This window comes from Poecilia mexicana, unplaced genomic scaffold (assembly GCF_051168715.1).
Source record: "Poecilia mexicana isolate PSO_F unplaced genomic scaffold, ASM5116871v1 scaffold_1, whole genome shotgun sequence".
Taxonomy (NCBI): domain Eukaryota; kingdom Metazoa; phylum Chordata; class Actinopteri; order Cyprinodontiformes; family Poeciliidae; genus Poecilia; species Poecilia mexicana.
This window is the reverse complement of record NW_028263370.1, coordinates 24,518,164-24,538,163: the sequence shown is the minus strand read 5'-3', so window position 1 is coordinate 24,538,163 and position 20,000 is coordinate 24,518,164. Positions and strand designations below refer to the sequence as shown.

At 41.2% G+C, this 20,000-nt stretch overlaps 1 protein-coding gene and 1 long non-coding RNA gene across 2 annotated transcripts in view; both read left to right on the top strand.

The window, feature by feature from the left end:
- LOC148161239 (uncharacterized) overlaps positions 1-1,331 on the top strand; it is a 2,935-nt gene extending 1,604 nt beyond the window's left edge. Inside the window, exons 1-2 of the long non-coding RNA XR_015763677.1 lie at positions 1-287; positions 974-1,331. The exon at positions 1-287 is cut by the window's left edge and continues 1,604 nt beyond it. This is a non-coding gene — a long non-coding RNA (uncharacterized LOC148161239). The remainder of the gene's footprint in view (positions 288-973) is intronic.
- hpgd (15-hydroxyprostaglandin dehydrogenase) overlaps positions 1-12,065 on the top strand; it is a 26,040-nt gene extending 13,975 nt beyond the window's left edge. Inside the window, exons 5-7 of the mRNA XM_088006814.1 lie at positions 8,776-8,852; positions 8,929-9,092; positions 10,838-12,065. Of these exons, the coding sequence (XP_087862940.1) occupies positions 8,776-8,852; positions 8,929-9,092; positions 10,838-10,961 (365 nt within the window). The 3' untranslated portion in view covers positions 10,962-12,065. The remainder of the gene's footprint in view (positions 1-8,775; positions 8,853-8,928; positions 9,093-10,837) is intronic.
- The last annotated feature ends 7,935 nt before the right edge of the window (positions 12,066-20,000 follow it).

Genomic DNA, 20,000 nt, shown 5'->3' with positions numbered 1-20,000 from the left:
AGCCAGTACCATCTAGTGCTTAGTTTTTTCATTTTCCAGCTGATATCAAGGCGACAGCGGGCTGTAGCCAAAACTTAGCCACTACAGCTAACACGCGGTTTGTAGCTGCCTGCTATTTCAAAGCTTGAGGATATTGAAGATCCAGCGTCAGAAATTGGAAGATGGGGGATATAAAGAGAGTTGTACGTGGTTCGTTTAGTGGAATAATTTGTTGGAGGAAAATAATGCCGGAGGAAATCCACTGCTACGGGAACAGGCTGAGAACAGAGGCAGCGATTCGGCACAAGGTAAGTCAATACGTGTGTTGATGCGTTTGTGTTATATGGAGTATGAAATTATTCTTAGGCAGCTCCTTAGCTTTTGTTTATCTGACATATATAAAATACATTTAACATGCAGTCGGAGCGACGAGCCCCTCCGATACCGAGCAGGTAATTTAAGAACAGCCGAGAGCAGCAACGCTTCAGCCCGATCCAAACCACACAGGTAGTCGGTCAGATTAAGGTCCAAAACGTTCACTTTACAGCCGTTTAACTTTCACCGATCCACATGAAAAACCCACAGAACAAATGGTGCAAATCACGTATTTCCCGAATCCCGAAAATATGACGTCTACCTTTGCTGTTTGTATTACTGTTGGTACAGATATCAGGTGAACACTGTGCTTTGTCTGCTAGTAGTTTAAATTAATTTCAGCTGCACACTTTCAAGAGTATTCAGATTTTAACATGCATTTCTAAGTAGTATTTTAGTTCACTTTACTCAGTGACTTCAGTGTTGTTACACCTCTGAAACATTTTTTGCAGTTTCTTTGTGATACCAGAACTATTTCACTTAAACGTTTAATTTCCTGAGATATTGTCAATTTATTTTCAAGCAAAACTCTCAAAAAGAGCCGAGGATTTATTAGTTTTGATTACGTTGTTCAGCTAAATATGGACGCTTATTTTTTTGTGTGTTTTTAATTTTTCAGGTTTGCGTCGCAACACCTCGTGTTTCTGAGCCATGATCACAGTGCCGATTACCTTTCCATTGGATCCAAGCACCTGGACCTGCTGAAGGCGTCCATCAGTCCACGGATCATCACAACGTGGACTAACTTTTTATTTACTTGGTTAAACTATGATCTTGAAACTGGAGCACCAGATATGCAAAAATCTGCCTACAGACTTTGTTGGCTACCCTGATGGTCATCCTGGACGGGGCTGAGCCGCTCTTCCTCTCTCCTCTTCCTCTCCTCCAGAGTGACGAGTTTTCATCATATTATATTATATATTCACTGTTCTTTTTATCCTGTTTGTACCTACAATAAAACTGAATCTCATTTGTAATACTCTACATTTCACAAACCTTTTTTTCCCCATTTCTCAGTTTTTATATCAAGTATTTACATGTAGATCAGGAATTCAAATGAGATGTTAAAATTCAACACATTTGGGTAAAACCAGCAAAGAAATGTGAATATTAAGCAATATGTAGTTAGTTATATAATTTAATATACTGAATAAGGCTGGATGATATGACTTACAAGATTTTTTTTCATATCAGATTTGATTTTAATCGATTCCTCCCATCCTCAATTTCCATCATAAAATCACAGAAAATATTTTCAAAAAGTGCCTTTATTTCAATCATCTGTTCTGTGAGTTGTATAAAGGAGCATTACGGTCAGGATACAAGAAATTTTAATTGCAAGAATTTAGTCATCGTTGCAGCAGAATAAAGATGCAATTTTATAACAATGTCTTAAAATTACAAGAAGTCGTTTTAATGAGAAATAAAGATTCAGATTGATCTGACTAACCAGCTCAGTCCAGGTGGTTCTGACATTTGTCAAGAAGATGTACATTTCCACCTCACCTGACCAGGGAAGCATTAAGGTAAAAATTTAAAAAAAATAGAGCAAATACCAGTGTTGTGGTACTCGAAGTTGGTCTTGGTCTTAAGACCGGTCTTAAGACCATTTTTTGATGGTCTCGGTCTCGTCTCGGACTCGACCGCATTTGGTCTCGGTCTTGTCTCGGTCTCGGGCGCTGAGGACTCGGCATTTTATTTCAAGACCAGTCAAGACCGCAACTGTGAAAATATCACTAAACATACAGCATTCTGTCCACTTTATTTGTTAACATCTTTGTTTTCAGTGGATGCAAAACACACCGATTAAAATCCAAGCAACTACGTGTTTCTGTTACTCCCCCCACTCTCCCCACCTTTTACTCTCCCTCCTCCTCCCCTCCCCACCTTTCACTCGCACGCGGCGCTTCAGGACATGCGCAGTGGTTTCCTCTCAGCGGCAGAAAATGTTTGTCTAATCGTCAGTAATATAATAGCGCTGCATAAATAGTAAGAAATCCGATGGCCACAGCTAACTCAGCAGCGTTTCGCTTTCACAGACGGTGGGGTCAACGTCTAACTTTTTTCGTCACTTAGAAAAGTAGCTCAAAGAAGGTAAGCTCCGTTAACGTGATGTTATCAAAGCTAGCTGTACAGAGACACATAAGCATTGTGATGAAAAATGTTATCACTCACTGTGCTGAATTATTGTGCGGAGGTGTTGACTGACTTGTCGCATATATGGGACAACGCTATGTCCAAAAGTCTGCAATATAGTGAGGTGACATTCAGAAACAGTCGATTCTTCTCCACGGCTCTTTACTTATTAGATAGGACTGGAGTGTCACTCACTGAGAGCCGTTGTTCTATCAGATAGCCATACGCTGTCAGGTTAGCATACATGCATTAAGCATTAAGAAATCCGACCGTCAGAGGAGTTGTCAGTTCACCATACGCAGCAAGTTATGATGAACATAAGTCATTAAATTGTTTTCAATGATAACTATATAGATATACATGTGTTGTCATGGTTTCAAAGTGTATTTAAAGCAGGGTCTGGCTGCAGCTGGAGTCAGCTACAACACAAGCCCGTGTAAAACTCACTTAACCGCTAAGTCAGGATGCCATACAACTGTTAATAACAAAGTGTATGACGATCTACGTCATGATTCTATGTTGTTGATTAAATGAAATCTTATGGTAATGACATGTCTGACAGATATAGCCGGTGTTCTATCACATAGCCATACGCTGTCAGAATAGCATACATGCAGTGAGTACCATGCCAGCGCATGCGCATTAAGTCCGACCGTCAGTGGAGTTGTCAGTATACGCAACAAGTTATGACGAAAATAAGTAATTAAATTGTTTATAATATGACATAATGTGATAACTAGATGGATATACATGCGTTGTCATGGTTTCAAAGTGTGTTTAAAGCAGGTCTGGCTGCAGCTGGATGCCATACAACTGTTAATAACTGTTAATAATGATTTACGTCATGATTCTATGTTGCTGATTAAATAAAATCATATGGTAATGACAGCGTATGCATATCTGAGCTAAGCGTACGACTATCTGACAACGTATGCTGATCATTATTTTATTTTATTATGTACCTTAATATTTAAATTAACAAATAACTAAAACACAAGAACGAAAGAGCACAGAGAGCATGCACAATGCTCTTTGATTGTTTTTGTACAAAGTGGCAGCTGTAATGTCTGCCATGGTGTCAGACTACCTGGCTTCATGTACTGGGATAGAGAGTGAAAACAGTCACAATGAGCGCCTTCTGTTTGGTTACTTCTTGCTTGTTGCTCCTTGGTCAGTGTTCATAGTTGAGTGTTATTTACCGTCAGGGCATTGCCTCAATTGCTATGTTTAATGGTGCAGACAGTGGTGGTTTCTTATATGAGCAATATGGGCAAATGCCCAGGGCGTTATGTTTTTAGGGATGGCACGAGACCATCACACTTTTTAGCACATAAATGGAATATTTAATATTGGTAAAATGTATTAAGTATTTAATATCTAGGTGTTTTATGGTAATATGGATCTTTCAGATTATTTTGAGAAGCAATTTCGATCATATTTTACATTTTATTGTGTTATGTAGCGCGGGCCGCTGGTCTTGGTCTTGACTCGGTCTCGACTTCCCTCGGTCTTGGTCTTGACTTGGTCTTGGACCCCAAAAGTCTTGGTCTTGTCTCGGTCTCGATACACTCTGGTCTTGGTCTTGTCTTGGTCTCGGGTTAGGTGGTCTTGAACACAACACTGGCAAATACTGTAAACAAAATGGAAAAAGAGCAACTGATAGAAATACTTTCTATATAAAGAAAAACAAAAACGTTAATAGCAGGAGAAAAGTTGTTGGTAACATTAGCTGAGCCGATCTCTCCCTCCAGGAAGCCATCAAACAGAACTCTGTCCAACTCCAACTATAATAAAGATTAAAAAAAAGAAATAAAACGGGAAGTTAAAATAACAAATAATGCCACTTTAATAATTCAGATCTAATGCGTTCTGGAATCTATTATTGACATTTTACAAATTTCACAAATCAATTAGAAGGTTTCACAAATGTTTTATTTTATTCTGCTGTTAGTACAGAATAATCTAGTTAGGTTTGAAATGACTAGGTGTAGTTTTTAAAGTACAACATATTAAGAAAGCTCAAGATAGTGAAAAATTAAGAGTAATCGCCCTTTAGCTATTTTCCGAATTAGATGCTACATTCGGAAGCTAACTTCAGCTTCGACTGATAGCTTGGGCACAATATAGACAGATCTATATGTTTATATAGATATATATCTATATCTATAAAGCATAGATATGTAGATTCCACACTGCACAGATAATCAAACCACTGAACGTTTACATAGCACCTTTGTAAGCTTGTCCCTGTTAGCTACGTCAGACATGAGGCATTATGGTGAATACAAACGATTCATTAACTTGCCTTTGAAGTTATTGTGAAGTTTTGACACATCCAGCTTAAATCCTTTGTTGTTGTTGGAGCGTTTCAGGACGTCTGAATTATACAGGCATCATTAATAGTCCTAAAGCGACTGAGGAGCCACTGTTAACGTCCTGTTGCCTGTGGACCGGAACCATGTGGCAAAAAAATGCGGAAGAGCTAAAACGGAAATCCGTGGCATATACCCCATTCACTCGTCCTCTCCTCCCGACCGCCATTGAACTCAGCAGACCACGTGAGGCTGAAGCGGCTAGCTCACTTAGCTCTGCTCAAACCTCGTCTATTTGCGTCTGTCTCCTCTCGTCCCGTCCCTCCCACATCGACCAAGCTCCTCCAGCTACTCCCGAATTTCGTCCTCTCCCGTCCTTTGTCCGGTTTTCTATCCCATGAGTCTTTATTTCTTCACTTCTTGTCTGCTCGTCTGACCCTCCGGTCTCCATAGACATAATATAAGAGTAGACCCCGCATTGGCCGCTCCGGCGCAGGAAATACGGCGGCCATCTTGGAGCGGTATACCCTCCTACTTTGTTCAACCAAAACAGCAGAAGATGCCTCAGCACTGAGGGATATTGTTATTCGGATCGATGGATTATTGATGTGAGGGCTCCACAGACAACATTTCACAAGTAAGATGGACATATTATTGTGTATATATTGTGATTAGAATATTACTTTACTGTATTTATGTCCACCAGCGAGATACCAGCTAATATTAGCTACAGTGCTTGGTGTAATACGGGTTCAGCCCCGCTATGTGTCATGTTGGTGTCGAGTTTCCTAACCCACATGCAGAAACACTCCAGAGCCAGGAAATACAATAGTGTGATTTATTTACAGTGAATTCAAACAATGAGAATTAGGATCCTTGGTTCGTCTGGCAGATCTCAGGGCAACTAGGGGAGGACAGAGATGATTAGTCAGGACCCAGGAAATTTGCTGTTTGACGGAGGTTGGAGATATACCTGTTCAGGGGGAGTGTTGGACCGGGAGAGGACCTTGAGGGTCTAGAGGCTGGTCAGCGGGTTGAGGGTTGAGATCAGAGGCGGCGGCAGAGGACGGACAGGTAAGACTCAAGGCAGTGAGGGTTCCGTCTCGAGGGTTGATTGATGACCTGATAGCTCCGGACCAGGGTAGCTGGGAACACAGAGACTAGAAGGGTCAGAATCTGGGAACAAATCCAGGTAGAAGTAGCTCAAGGTAAGCCGGTACCGTTACTGGCTAACACTCTGGCAGAGAAGTGTCAGCATCCTCCTCCATTTATATGCCTCCAAATGAGTAGATGGAGGACAGGTGTGCAGACGCCGACTCACGCCCTCAGGAGGAAGGTCTCAGGTTCCCTCTAGTGGAAAAGCACATATTATAAAACTTATATTATGTGTTATAACATTCACCGGCAAAGTTTACACAGGTGGTAAAGACTATTATTTATATTCTTTCACTCTGTCAAAGTAAGATACATCCTAAATCTTCCGTTTTTGTTTTGAAAGTTTCCTAAAGACACGATGTGAGGAAGAGGGAGAAATCTATAAAGAGAGACGGATTCACTGCAGGATGAATCTCACCGGATTTTAGACTCGTCGGCTGAAAAACACAAACAAACAAACATTATTAAACAAATATTATTCAGTATTAATCATTATTTATTTGTGCCATTATTAATCTTTATTAGTGTTTGTATAGTTATATAAATATATATTGATATTAAATAAATTATGAACGGCTGTGTGCTTTGTAATATGCTCTTCATACATCGATATCAGAATATTCCATTCCTATTCTGTTGTTATAGCCACTAAGCATATTTAAATATGATGAACTATGTATTAAAAACATACTTAAAAATACAAATGTTTATAAATGTTGCTTTGATAGATGATTGAATATGGTTTACAGTAACAGAAAGTGTGTTATGATCGATTAAATCCGCTGATACGTCATTGTGCTGCTAAACACATAACGCTGACTGGAGTGGTGTACCGCTCCAAGATGGCCGCCCTAAATCTCGTCAGCGGTCTATCCTTATATTATGTCTATGGTCTCCACCATCACGGTTCTCCTCTCCTTCTTTGTCCCGCCTCCTCTTCTCTCAACCAATCACGAGTCCCGCACCGGATGGACGGTCTCACTGACCAATCAAATGGCAAAGACAAATAAAATACGCAGTGCCTCTTACGTCACACTAACGCTTCTTTCAATTTCAATATTTACTTACTTAATTGATTTACAAACAATGCCGTTTTACGTACTAAGTAAGCTAATTACTTAATTATTACCTTTACCCTTTATGTTATTTAGATATTAAAGTAAAGGAAAATACTAGTGTATTTCCTTCAGAAATAAAAATATGAAATCCATAGCTGTCACCAATGCTATGCATTAGTAAATAAACGTTTACTTTTAATATATTTGTGTCCTGTCTTGAACTATGTAAGATTTCTATTAACCTTAACATGCAGGAGCAAATTACCGTAACCTCAGTTTACCTAAGGGCTACACATATTTTTCCAGATCTTCCTGATCAGAAAACCTTCAGCTGAAGGAAGAGAAAGCAGAACCAGAGCGACCCGCATGTGAGCATGTCTGTGTCCCACAGATTCCCCTGATGCTGTGGTTTCAGCAGGAGGGGATGGAAACTGGCAACAGGATGTTTCCAGGTTTTCTGGAGCATCAGGGTTTTTCCAGGTAGTTCCAGGTCCGAGTTAACCATCAGGTGAAAAACATCGAGGAAGAACCTGAACTCTTTGCTTTTCATGGGTTCAGCTTTTTTCCAGCCTGGTTCAGATCTGTATCCTGACCCTCAGCAGGCTGGAAACCTTCAGGAACATTCTTGTGACGAATGCGGACGAGTCCAAACCTGGACAAATACCTGGAAGATCAGAGTTTCAGGGAAGGAATGCGTGTTTACAGAGATGTCCATCATTGGACCCTGGTGGATGAGGCTCCTGGGATTTTTCCAGTCTTCCACCAGTTCACCTGAACTCTGATCTGCCAGGTTCACAGTCGGAGGTTGGACATTGTAGACTAGAGGAAAACAGTGCTGGTTCTGAGGTTTTAGTTTCCGTCTGGTCAGAGAGGTGAGCAGCGACATTTTCCTGAAGGACAGAGCGCGATTCAACACATTTCTGAAAGCTTAAAGGCCAGATTAGCTGCATCTTCCTCCGGCGGCGGTAGCTTGCTGCAACCCGCCTGCTGACATTCAGGAGCTTTTGATCCCTGCCATGATAATCAGAAACAGCAGAGGAGCTTATCTAGGAACACAAACAGCTGCTGGAGGCTGGATGGATGTGTCTGGGTGGAAAAAGTCACAGAGATGTTTAACTGAAAACAGATTTCTGTGCTGAGCTGCAGCCGTCAGTTGGAGATGATCCCATGGAAGCCGAGGCAGTTCTGAGGCGCGCTAACGCTAAAGCACCATTCATAAAAATGTGTTCAGTTGATGCTAAAGCACTATCTCCACATAAAATGTAGCGTAATGCTAAAGCACTATCCCCACGTGACATGTAGCATAGCGTAATGCTAACGCGCTTACCCAATGTGACATGTAGCATAGCGTAATGCTAACGCGCTATCCATATGTGACATGTAGCGTAGCATAATGCTGTAGGAAGCACCGATCTGCTTTTTCACTTCTGATACACCACATGACTCAGAGCATGAAGCATAGAGCTACACTGAATAGATCCGCCATATGGATCATTGTCTTTGTTACCTGATCTAGAAGTTTTTTCAACATCGGTACTGATGCAGGTATTGATATCCGCTCTAGTTGATGCCCAGCTTGTCTCAATGACGCTAAGAGCCCTAAATGTTTCAAAGTTAGAAAAACACCAAGCCGCTAAAGCGCTTTGCAGTTAGCGGCTTGGTGTGCGTGGGTCACCTCTGCAGGCGGAAGTGATGCGGTCTGAAGGCTCCAGCTTCCTGCTGCAGCAGCAGATGAATCTCTGGTTTCTCTCCTCCTCCAGCCTTCCTCCACTCCCCCCATCAGCCCGTCTACACGGCCACCAAACACGGAGTGATCGGCTTCACACGAGCGATGGCGGTGAGCAGAGCGCAGCGTGAGTCGGCCGTCCGCCAGCAGGTTTCAGGTCAGCAGCTGTGTGTCTGTGCCTCTGCAGGACGCCGCCGCCCAGGACGACTACGGCGTCCGCATCAACGTCCTGTGTCCCGCCTTCGTCGACACGCCGCTGCTGCACACCGTGGAGGACGAGGACAACATGGGGAAGTTCGTCAAGTTCAAGGATGACTTCAAGCAGAGCATGAACAAGTTTGGGGTTCTACAGTAAGTCCAGCAGAACCGGGTTCTGGGCTCAGAACACAACCCAGCATCAGATAAATGTCAATGAATCCAGATTTATATGACGGGGGTTTTGGAGCTCATCATCATTCACTATATACTGTATTGCCAAAGACTTGGTTCCAGAGGTGTCCCATCCTGACCCATCGGTCCCGTCCTGACCCACCGGTCCTTTCCTGACCCATCGGTCCCGTCCTGACCCACCGGTCCTTTCCTGACCCATCGGTCCCGTCCTGACCCACCGGTCCTTTCCTGACCCACCGGTCCTTTCCTGACCCATCGGTCCCGTCCTGACCCACCGGTCCTTTCCTGACCCATCGGTCCCGTCCTGACCCACCGGTCCTTTCCTGACCCACCGGTCCTTTCCTGACCCATCGGTCCCGTCCTGACCCACCGGTCCTTTCCTGACCCATCGGTCCCGTCCTGACCCACCGGTCCTTTCCTGACCCATCGGTCCCGTCCTGACCCACCGGTCCTTTCCTGACCCATCGGTCCCGTCCTGACCCATCGGTCCCGTCCTGACCCACCGGTCCTTTCCTGACCCATCGGTCCCGTCCTGACCCATCGGTCCCGTCCTGACCCACCGGTCCTTTCCTGACCCATCAGTCCTGTCCTGACTTACCGATTCCATCCTGACCCATCGATCCCGTCCTGACCCACCGGTCCCCGACCCATCGGTCCCGTCCTGACCCATCGGTCCTGTCCTGACCCATTGGTCCCATCCTGACCCACCGGTCCCGTCCTGACCCACCGGGTCCAATGGGACGTTGGTCCCTCTGCAGCTGGAACAGCTTCAGCTCTTCAGGCTGCCCACCAGGTCTAGCAGAGAGTTTATGCAGATTTCTGACCATTCTTCCAGAAGCACATTTGTGAGGTCACACACTGATGTGGGACGAGAAGGCCCGGCTCTCAGTCTCTGCTCTGATTCATCCCGAGGTGTTCTGATCGGGTTGAGGTCAGGACTCCGAGCCAGGCTGTCCATCATGTCTTTATGGACCTTGCTTTGTGCTCTGGTCCACAAAGGGTCCAGATCCAAACTGTTCCCACTCAGATGGGATCCTGGACGTGTCCAAGATGTCTTGGTCTGCTGAAGCAGTCAGAGTTCCTTTCACTGGAACCAAGGGGCCAAGCCCAGCTCCTGAAAAACAGCCCACACCATGATCCCTCCTCCACCAAACTTTACACTTGGCCCAATGCGGTGAGACGAGTGCTGTTGCCCTGGCAACCTGGCAGCATTCACTGATGTTTGTAAAAACAGCCTGAAGACCAGGGCTTCATTTACCTGGATGGGTGTTGTTCACCCATGATGCCCCTAAATAAAGTCCAGAGGCGGTTCATGTCAGCCTGGAGATTCTGAGGGGTTCTGGTGACCCGGCTCGGTTCCCGGAGTGACCCCGGTTCCTGTTGGGTCGGCGCCGGAGCCACTGTGTTTGTGTTGGCTGTGCAGCAGGACGTTACGATGCTGACCAGAACTTCAGCTTTTAGATCCACATGCAGCTTCAGGTTCTGGGTCAGACCATCAGAACCATCAGAACCATCCTGTCCTGGCATCTTCAATCCAAGAAGACCGGAGCAGAGCCAGCTCAGTGGCAGCTGGTCGGACTGAGGCTCTGGTTCTGATGAACCCAGAGGACCTCCCACCGTATGAAGCGTCTGGCTGGAGGCGCCGGACCCGTTTCAGACTGGATCCGGGCCCGGCGGTTCTGCTGACGTTGTGTCTCTGTTTCCAGGCCGCCGCTCATCGCTGAAGGGATGATGAGGCTCATTTTGGACCCGAGCCTGAACGGCGCCGTGATGAAGATCACCTGCGCCAAGGGAATCCACTTCCACACGTACGAACCCATGTCGGCCTGACCTCCGACCCGTTCAGAGGTTCTGGAAGCTAAACTGGAACCGGTTCCTCATAGAACCTCAGCTCTTTGGTTTCAGATGACTGTTTTAGAGAAATGTTGAAGATGATTCTGTTCTGCTTCCTGTTTGGACTCAGCAAAGCAGAACCGCTTCCTGTGGGAACTAAAAGTCCAGAATCAGCTGATTTGACCAGAACCAGAACCGCCTGCTGATGACCAGGAAACGGTTCTGACCTGGTTCAGTCATGGACAGCCAAACTTCTCCTGACTCCTTCATAAATGATCCGATTGGTACCAGGTTCTAACCTCAGAACCGGGTTTCTCACAGTTTGTGTTCACTGGTTGCGTTCTGGTCCAAATCTTTGCTTCGGTTCATTGCGGTTCTGCTCAGCTCTCTGAAGGTCCCACCACAAGGTTTTCATCAGGTGAAGGCCTGGACTTTGACTAGGCCACTGCAGCACTTTGATTCTCTTCTTCTTCAGATGTACATCTGCTGCTGTGTTTGGATCGCGGTTCTGTTCTGACCCAGTTTAGACCGAGCTTCAGAATAGGTTTGGTTCTGTTGGACTTCATCCATTTCTGTCTCTGTGCTCCACCAGGTCCGGTAACCAATCCGACCAGAACCCCTCAGTGTAAATTACCTTGACAAATAATGAGATTTGGTTAAATATAAAAACAGGCTTTAATGCTGAAAAATGATCAAATCTTAGAAGCCAAACATGTCATAGAAATGGATCAGAACCAGAGTTACATTCACCGTCCAGCGCTGGTCCACTGAGCTCCTGATGGACGGAACCAGGAGAGAGAAGGACCGGAGAGTTCGGCTTTTATTGCCCTCTGCAGTCTGTTGGCTCCCTACAGGGTCAAATCAGGTTCAGTTAATCAGGTTCAGTCTGTTTACATGTGACTCGGCTGACACACATGAACATGGTTATGTGAGCTGCAGCAGCGTGTAAGCAGATTAAAAAAGAGAGAGAGGAAAGACAGAATCTACAGCGGTTCATAAAGAACATCTCAACTGGCCTGAGAGGAGAAACAAAACCAGAAGTAACTGAAGGTCAACAGAAAACACAAAAATTCAAATTAAAAGTACTTTAATGAGCCCAAAGGGAAATTAAATAAAAGCAAACGCCTCATTGACCTTCCCGCCTGCAGGGGGCGCCAAGTGTCCACTGATGGAAAGGAGCAGCTTTGTTTTAAGGCCAATAACTCCAGGATTATTCAGTGAAGGCTTGACCCACCTGGACTCACCTGGACTCACCTGGACCCACCTGGACTCACCTGGACTCACCTGGACCCACCTGGACCCACCTGGACTCACCTGGACCCACCTGGACTCACCTGGACTCACCTGGACCCACCTGGACCCACCTGGACTCACCTGGACCCACCTGGACTCACCTGGACCCACCTGGACTCACCTGGACCCACCTGGACTCACCTGGACCCACCTGTCAGGCTTCGTTCACACAGCAGCGCTCTGCTTACAGCAGTAAAGATGGCCGCCACTGTAGGAATGAAGCCAAAGAAAAATGTTTTTCCTTCTAGTTGTAGATTACAGTCAGGTGGGAAATAATCGTCTCTTATTTAAAAAAATAATTGATTATTGCTTTTGCAGCCATTCAGCATTTAATGTTTATAAATATTTTTGCTTTGATTTATTTTTTGTCTTATTGCTGCAGGAATCAGATTAAAATCTTCAGAAAGATGGAAACTAAAGTTACAGGTTGAAATCTAGAAGTTGATCAGCTGATTGATAAAAATCCATCGTTAATATAAAAATCCATCATTAACGTAAAAATCCAACGTTAACGTAAAAATCCAACGTTAATATAAAAATCCAACGTTAATATAAAAATCCAACGTTAATATAAAAATCCAACGTTAACGTAAAAATCCATCGTTAACGTAAAAATCCAACGTTAACGTAAAAATCCATCGTTAACGTAAAAATCCATCGTTAACGTAAAAATCCAACGTTAACGTAAAAATCCAACGTTAATATAAAAATCCAACGTTAATATAAAAATCCAACGTTAACATAAAAATCCAACGTTAACGTAAAAATCCAACGTTAACGTAAAAATCCAACGTTAACGTAAAAATCCATCGTTAACGTAAAAATCCAACGTTAACGTAAAAATCCAACGTTAATGTAAAAATCCAACGTTAATATAAAAATCCAACGTTAACGTAAAAATCCATCGTTAACGTAAAAATCCAACGTTAACGTAAAAATCCAACGTTAATATAAAAATCCAACGTTAACGTAAAAATCCATCGTTAACGTAAAAATCCAACGTTAACGTAAAAATCCAACGTTATCGTAAAAATCCAACGTTAACGTAAAAATCCAACGTTAATATAAAAATCCAACGTTAACGTAAAAATCCATCGTTAACGTAAAAATCCAACGTTAATATAAAAATCCAACGTTAATATAAAAATCTAACGTTAATATAAAAATCCAACGTTAATATAAAAATCCAACGTTAACGTAAAAATCCAACGTTAATATAAAAATCCATCGTTAACGTAAAAATCCAACGTTAACGTAAAAATCCAACGTTAATATAAAAATCCAACGTTAATATAAAAATCCAACGTTAACGTAAAAATCCATCGTTAACGTAAAAATCCAACGTTAACGTAAAAATCCAACGTTAATATAAAAATCCAACGTTAACGTAAAAATCCATCGTTAACGTAAAAATCCAACGTTAACGTAAAAATCCAACGTTAACGTAAAAATCCAACGTTAACGTAAAAATCCAACGTTAATATAAAAATCCAACGTTAACGTAAAAATCCATCGTTAACGTAAAAATCCAACGTTAATATAAAAATCCAACGTTAATATAAAAATCCAACGTTAATATAAAAATCCAACGTTAATATAAAAATCCAACGTTAATATAAAAATCCAACGTTAACGTAAAAATCCAACGTTAACGTAAAAATCCAACGTTAACGTAAAAATCCAACGTTAACATAAAAATCCATCGTTAACGTAAAAATCCAACGTTAACGTAAAAATCCAACGTTAATATAAAAATCCAACGTTAATATAAATATCCAACGTTAATATAAAAATCCAACGTTAATATAAAAATCCAACGTTAATATAAAAATCCAACGTTAACGTAAAAATCCAACGTTAATATAAAAATCCAACGTTAACGTAAAAATCCAACGTTAACATAAAAATCCATCGTTAACGTAAAAATCCATCGTTAACGTAAAAATCCAACGTTAATATAAAAATCCAACGTTAATATAAAAATCCAACGTTAATATAAAAATCCAACGTTAACGTAAAAATCCAACGTTAACGTAAAAATCCAACGTTAACGTAAAAATCCAACGTTAATATAAAAATCCAACGTTAATATAAAAATCCAACGTTAATATAAAAATCCAACGTTAACGTAAAAATCCAACGTTAACGTAAAAATCCAACGTTAACATAAAAATCCAACGTTAACATAAAAATCCAACGTTAACGTAAAAATCCAACGTTAACGTAAAAATCCAACGTTAACGTAAAAATCCAACGTTAATATAAAAATCCATCGTTAATATAAAAATCCAACGTTAACATAAAAATCCAACGTTAACGTAAAAATCCAACGTTAACGTAAAAATCCAACGTTAACGTAAAAATCCAACGTTAACATAAAAATCCATCGTTAACGTAAAAATCCAACGTTAACGTAAAAATCCAACGTTAATATAAAAATCCAACGTTAATATAAAAATCCAACGTTAATATAAAAATCCAACGTTAACGTAAAAATCCAACGTTAACGTAAAAATCCAACGTTAATATAAAAATCCAACGTTAATATAAAAATCCAACGTTAATATAAAAATCCAACGTTAATATAAAAATCCAACGTTAATATAAAAATCCAACGTTAACGTAAAAATCCAACGTTAATATAAAAATCCATCGTTAACGTAAAAATCCAACGTTAACGTAAAAATCCAACGTTAATATAAAAATCCAACGTTAATATAAAAATCCAACGTTAACGTAAAAATCCATCGTTAACGTAAAAATCCAACGTTAACGTAAAAATCCAACGTTAATATAAAAATCCAACGTTAACGTAAAAATCCATCGTTAACGTAAAAATCCAACGTTAACGTAAAAATCCAACGTTAACGTAAAAATCCAACGTTAACGTAAAAATCCAACGTTAATATAAAAATCCAACGTTAACGTAAAAATCCATCGTTAACGTAAAAATCCAACGTTAATATAAAAATCCAACGTTAATATAAAAATCCAACGTTAATATAAAAATCCAACGTTAATATAAAAATCCAACGTTAACGTAAAAATCCAACGTTAACGTAAAAATCCAACGTTAACGTAAAAATCCAACGTTAACATAAAAATCCATCGTTAACGTAAAAATCCAACGTTAACGTAAAAATCCAACGTTAATGTAAAAATCCAACGTTAATATAAATATCCAACGTTAATATAAAAATCCAACGTTAATATAAAAATCCAACGTTAATATAAAAATCCAACGTTAACGTAAAAATCCAACGTTAATATAAAAATCCAACGTTAACGTAAAAATCCAACGTTAATATAAAAATCCATCGTTAACGTAAAAATCCATCGTTAACGTAAAAATCCATCGTTAATATAAAAATCCAACGTTAATATAAAAATCCAACGTTAATATAAAAATCCAACGTTAATATAAAAATCCAACGTTACTATAAAAAAATCCAACGTTAACGTAAAAATCCAACGTTAACGTAAAAATCCAACGTTAACGTAAAAATCCAACGTTAATATAAAAATCCAACGTTAATATAAAAATCCAACGTTAATATAAAAATCCAACGTTAACGTAAAAATCCAACGTTAACGTAAAAATCCAACGTTAATATAAAAATCCAACGTTAACATAAAAATCCAACGTTAACGTAAAAATCCAACGTTAACGTAAAAATCCAACGTTAACGTAAAAATCCAACGTTAATATAAAAATCCATCGTTAACGTAAAAATCCAACGTTAACGTAAAAATCCAACGTTAATATAAAAATCCAACGTTAATATAAATATCCAACGTTAATATAAAAATCCAACGTTAATATAAAAATCCAACGTTAATATAAAAATCCAACGTTAACGTAAAAATCCAACGTTAACGTAAAAATCCAACGTTAATATAAAAATCCAACGTTAATATAAATATCCAACGTTAATATAAAAATCCAACGTTAATATAAAAATCCAACGTTAATATAAAAATCCAACGTTAACGTAAAAATCCAACGTTAATATAAAAATCCAACGTTAACGTAAAAATCCAACGTTAATATAAAAATCCATCGTTAACGTAAAAATCCATCGTTAACGTAAAAATCCAACGTTAATATAAAAATCCAACGTTAATATAAAAATCCAACGTTAATATAAAAATCCAACGTTAATATAAAAATCCAACGTTAACGTAAAAATCCAACGTTAACGTAAAAATCCAACGTTAATATAAAAATCCATCGTTAACGTAAAAATCCAACGTTAATATAAAAATCCAACGTTAATATAAAAATCCAACGTTAATATAAAAATCCAACGTTAACGCTAGAAGATGATAGAAGAACCTTCTGAGAAAGCAGAAGGTTCTTCCAGGTCAGAGTTTGAGTCTCTTTAACTGTATCTATTCTGGTTCTGGTTCTGTTCTGGTTCTGGGTCAGACTGGCTGCTCTGGAACTTCTTTAAATCAGTTTTTAAAAAGAGGAACCAAAGAATTTCTGCTGTTTGTATGAACTTGTATAAAAATGGTTTTCTGTTGCTTTAAAGGCTCTGGGCTCCAGGGCCCCTCCATGTGGCCAGTGATTATCGGGTTGATTTGTGTTTTCAGGTAAAATCATCTGATTTATGTTAGAAAAACGTTTTATGCAAGATTGTGTTCATAATGTTAAATTTCTGTAACTTGATTTTTAATTTAAATGTATCCTCCTGGTATCATCTGAGGACGGAGCCAGGAAAGAATATATTAATGTTAATATAAATAAATGCTGCTTTGCTTTTGCCTCATGTGTTAAATGATTCTGTGGTCCAGGCAGTGAAATGGTTCGGCAGACAGAGGCGTCGCCTGTTTGGCCTGTTTGGAGCTGCAGCACCAAACTGCTGCAGCACCAAACTGCTGCAGCTCCTTCTGTCCTGAGCCACATGTGGGATTTTTATTTTTATTCTACAAGCTGAACCGAAGCAGAACGCCTCGGCTCTCCGCCGAGGCATGAAGAGCTTTTCCGGATAAATGAAGTTCTGCCGTTAAAATCAGCATGGAGGAATATTCCACTAGTAAGACGAACCTGCAAACGGTGTCAAAGGTCATATTCACTGTGAAACCATGGAAACGTCAGCAACGCTTTGCCTCGGTTTCCACAGGCTGGATAATCCTCCAGCGACTGAAATCTGAACATGAATTTACCAACTTCCTGATAGAGAAGGTTTAAAAACATCAGTCTGGACAGAACCACATCCAGAATCAATGCTACGCCAAACTAGTTCAGAGAAAATGACTGAAGTTCAACAACTCAGCCATGAAACCAAGAAAGCAGTCGGTTCCTGGATCCTGCAGCGTTCCTTCAGGAAGTTCAGCCTGATTGGCTCCGATATCAAACCTCTGATTTGTCGGGTTGCTGTGGCGGCGCAGAGGTTAAGGTCTGGAGGCCTCGATGTGGCCGTCACACGTTCGATTCCCGGCCTGCTGATTTTTGCCTCATGTCTTCTCCCTTCTCTCAATTCAGTGTCCAATCAAACAGCAAAAAGCCCAGTGTTAATTTAACTCTGAAGAGTGTGGACTACATAAACACTGAAAAAGTGTTAAGATCAACTCTGTGGGAGTTAAATCAACACTGGGCTTTTTGCTGTGAACCTTTAGCAACAACCTGGGCTTTCAGATCGACCCACAGCCGATCTGAAACTCATCAGCAACATTATTTTAAAAAGTTTCAGCAGCTGAACGGCTCCAAATGAAAACTGAAAGCTGCTTCTTCAGTCTGGAACAAACTTAGAGAAAACTGCTGAACCTGATTCCTGGTGTGAGGACAGATGAGATTAGATTGTTCTCCAGCCAGAGGGAAGCAGCCGGATGAGCCGTGTTGCCTTCGTGGTCCTCTGGTTCGCTGCACTTTCACCCAGACGGAGGTTTTTAAACGCGACGCTGCTCTTCCTGTCTGCTCTGAAATGCCACACTGCCTGAAGTCGGGACAAATATTTCCCTTCCAGCATTTCCTCCTGGCTGAAGGTTGCAGGAGAACATCAGACCCAGTTCCTGCAGAGAGAGCAAAGCAGCAGAAACCTCCAGTTCAACCAGTTCAGATGGTCCAGTGGAAACCAGGAGTCGGCTGGATCGATCCGACTGCCTCACTCAGGTAGACTCGGTTCTACTGGGACCAAAGCTGCAACATCTGCTGCAGTTCCAGCTGCACCAAGGAAACGACCCAAACTAAGCGCTGCTGTTCCCCTCCTGGCCTGTGAGGGCGCTGCACCAACAACCGCTGAAGGAAACGAGGGGAACTTGGTTGCCATGTATTAATATGATATTAATATCCGATAGTAAATCTGCTGTTATGCTGAATTTACCAATATTTTACTGTATCAGTGTTTTTAATCGATGACTGAAATGATTGCTTACAACGGATGGACAGATCTAAAATCTGAATCTGACTTTGAAAAGTTCCTGTTTGATAAAACCTAGATTATCTCAGATTATACTAGTTTATCTTGGTTATCCTGGATTACCATGGATTATCTCAGGATGCTCTAGCTGCTGGTCTGTAATAATCCAGCATAATCCTGGCCCGTCGGGAACCTGGAGCTGTTAATCTCTGCTGAACCTCGTTTATCACCGATGTTCCTCGATAATCTTGGCGACGTCCCTTTGCTGTTCCAACCCGATGGCCATCTTCCAAACCTGTGAGGTCAGCCTGAGGTCACCGGCTCTCGCTCAGAGGAGGAAGAGGAGGAGAGAGAGGAAGAAGCTGCTTACATCTCCTCGGCTTTCAGACGGACTGCTGTTCCTTCCAGCTGACTGACGGCTCCGCCGCAGAACAATGAGCTCTAATGAAGTGTTTCCACCTCGTTTCACCCTCTGAGAGGATGTTTAACTTCACACCCTCAGCCGAAACTGGAATGTGTTGAAGTGCATGCTCAGGTCAAAGGTCATGCTGTTGGACTGGCTGACAGCGGCTCCAGGATGAACGGGTCAGGGTTCGTGTTTGGACGGCTGTTAATAATAAAACCAGAGAGGAGCTGCGTCGTTTCTCCTCCTGCCGAGTTTTAATGAGGCTTCAGGCTGCAGAGGTCAAAGGTCAGAAACTCAGAGGCTTCAGCTTTATCCTGAAGATGCTGATCACGATCGATCAGTTTCTGTTTTTGGTCCACATGGAGCTGAAACCAGAAAATATTCACAGCATTTCTTCCACATTTTACGTTTCAGTTCTTTCCTAAATTTGATTAAAAATTTTGGTTTTGAGCTTCAGTAAATAAAAAGCATGTTTGTTAAAATCCTCATGTCCTGACGTGTCAGTAATATCATCTCCACTTCCTGTGTTTCAGTCGCTCCTTCACTTTTCTTAATCTTGGTTCCTCTTTTTTATTGCTGATGTTTTTCAAAGCTGCCAAATGAAACTTTTTACCAAAGAACAGGAATTTGTTTTGCATTGGCTCGGGCTTTAAAAACGCCGTTTTTTCCCGGGTTAAACACTGACAGACTGAGAACATTGAGTTATTTCAGAGGTGGATCAGCTGGCGCCCCCTGCAGGAAGGAAGGTGCCACAACAAGAACAACTCTGATCCTGCTGAACTTCTTTGTTTTCCCTGAACTAAACTGGACTGGACCAACTTTTAATAAAACCAGAGCTGGAAAACAAATCAATATTTAACATGTCTGATTTCCATCCCTGTTTTCTGCTATAAACCTACAAATATTAGAGACTCTTTGAAGGTAAGCTGCACAGGAGTTTGAATGTATCTTTTCAATTATTAGGGTTCATATTCT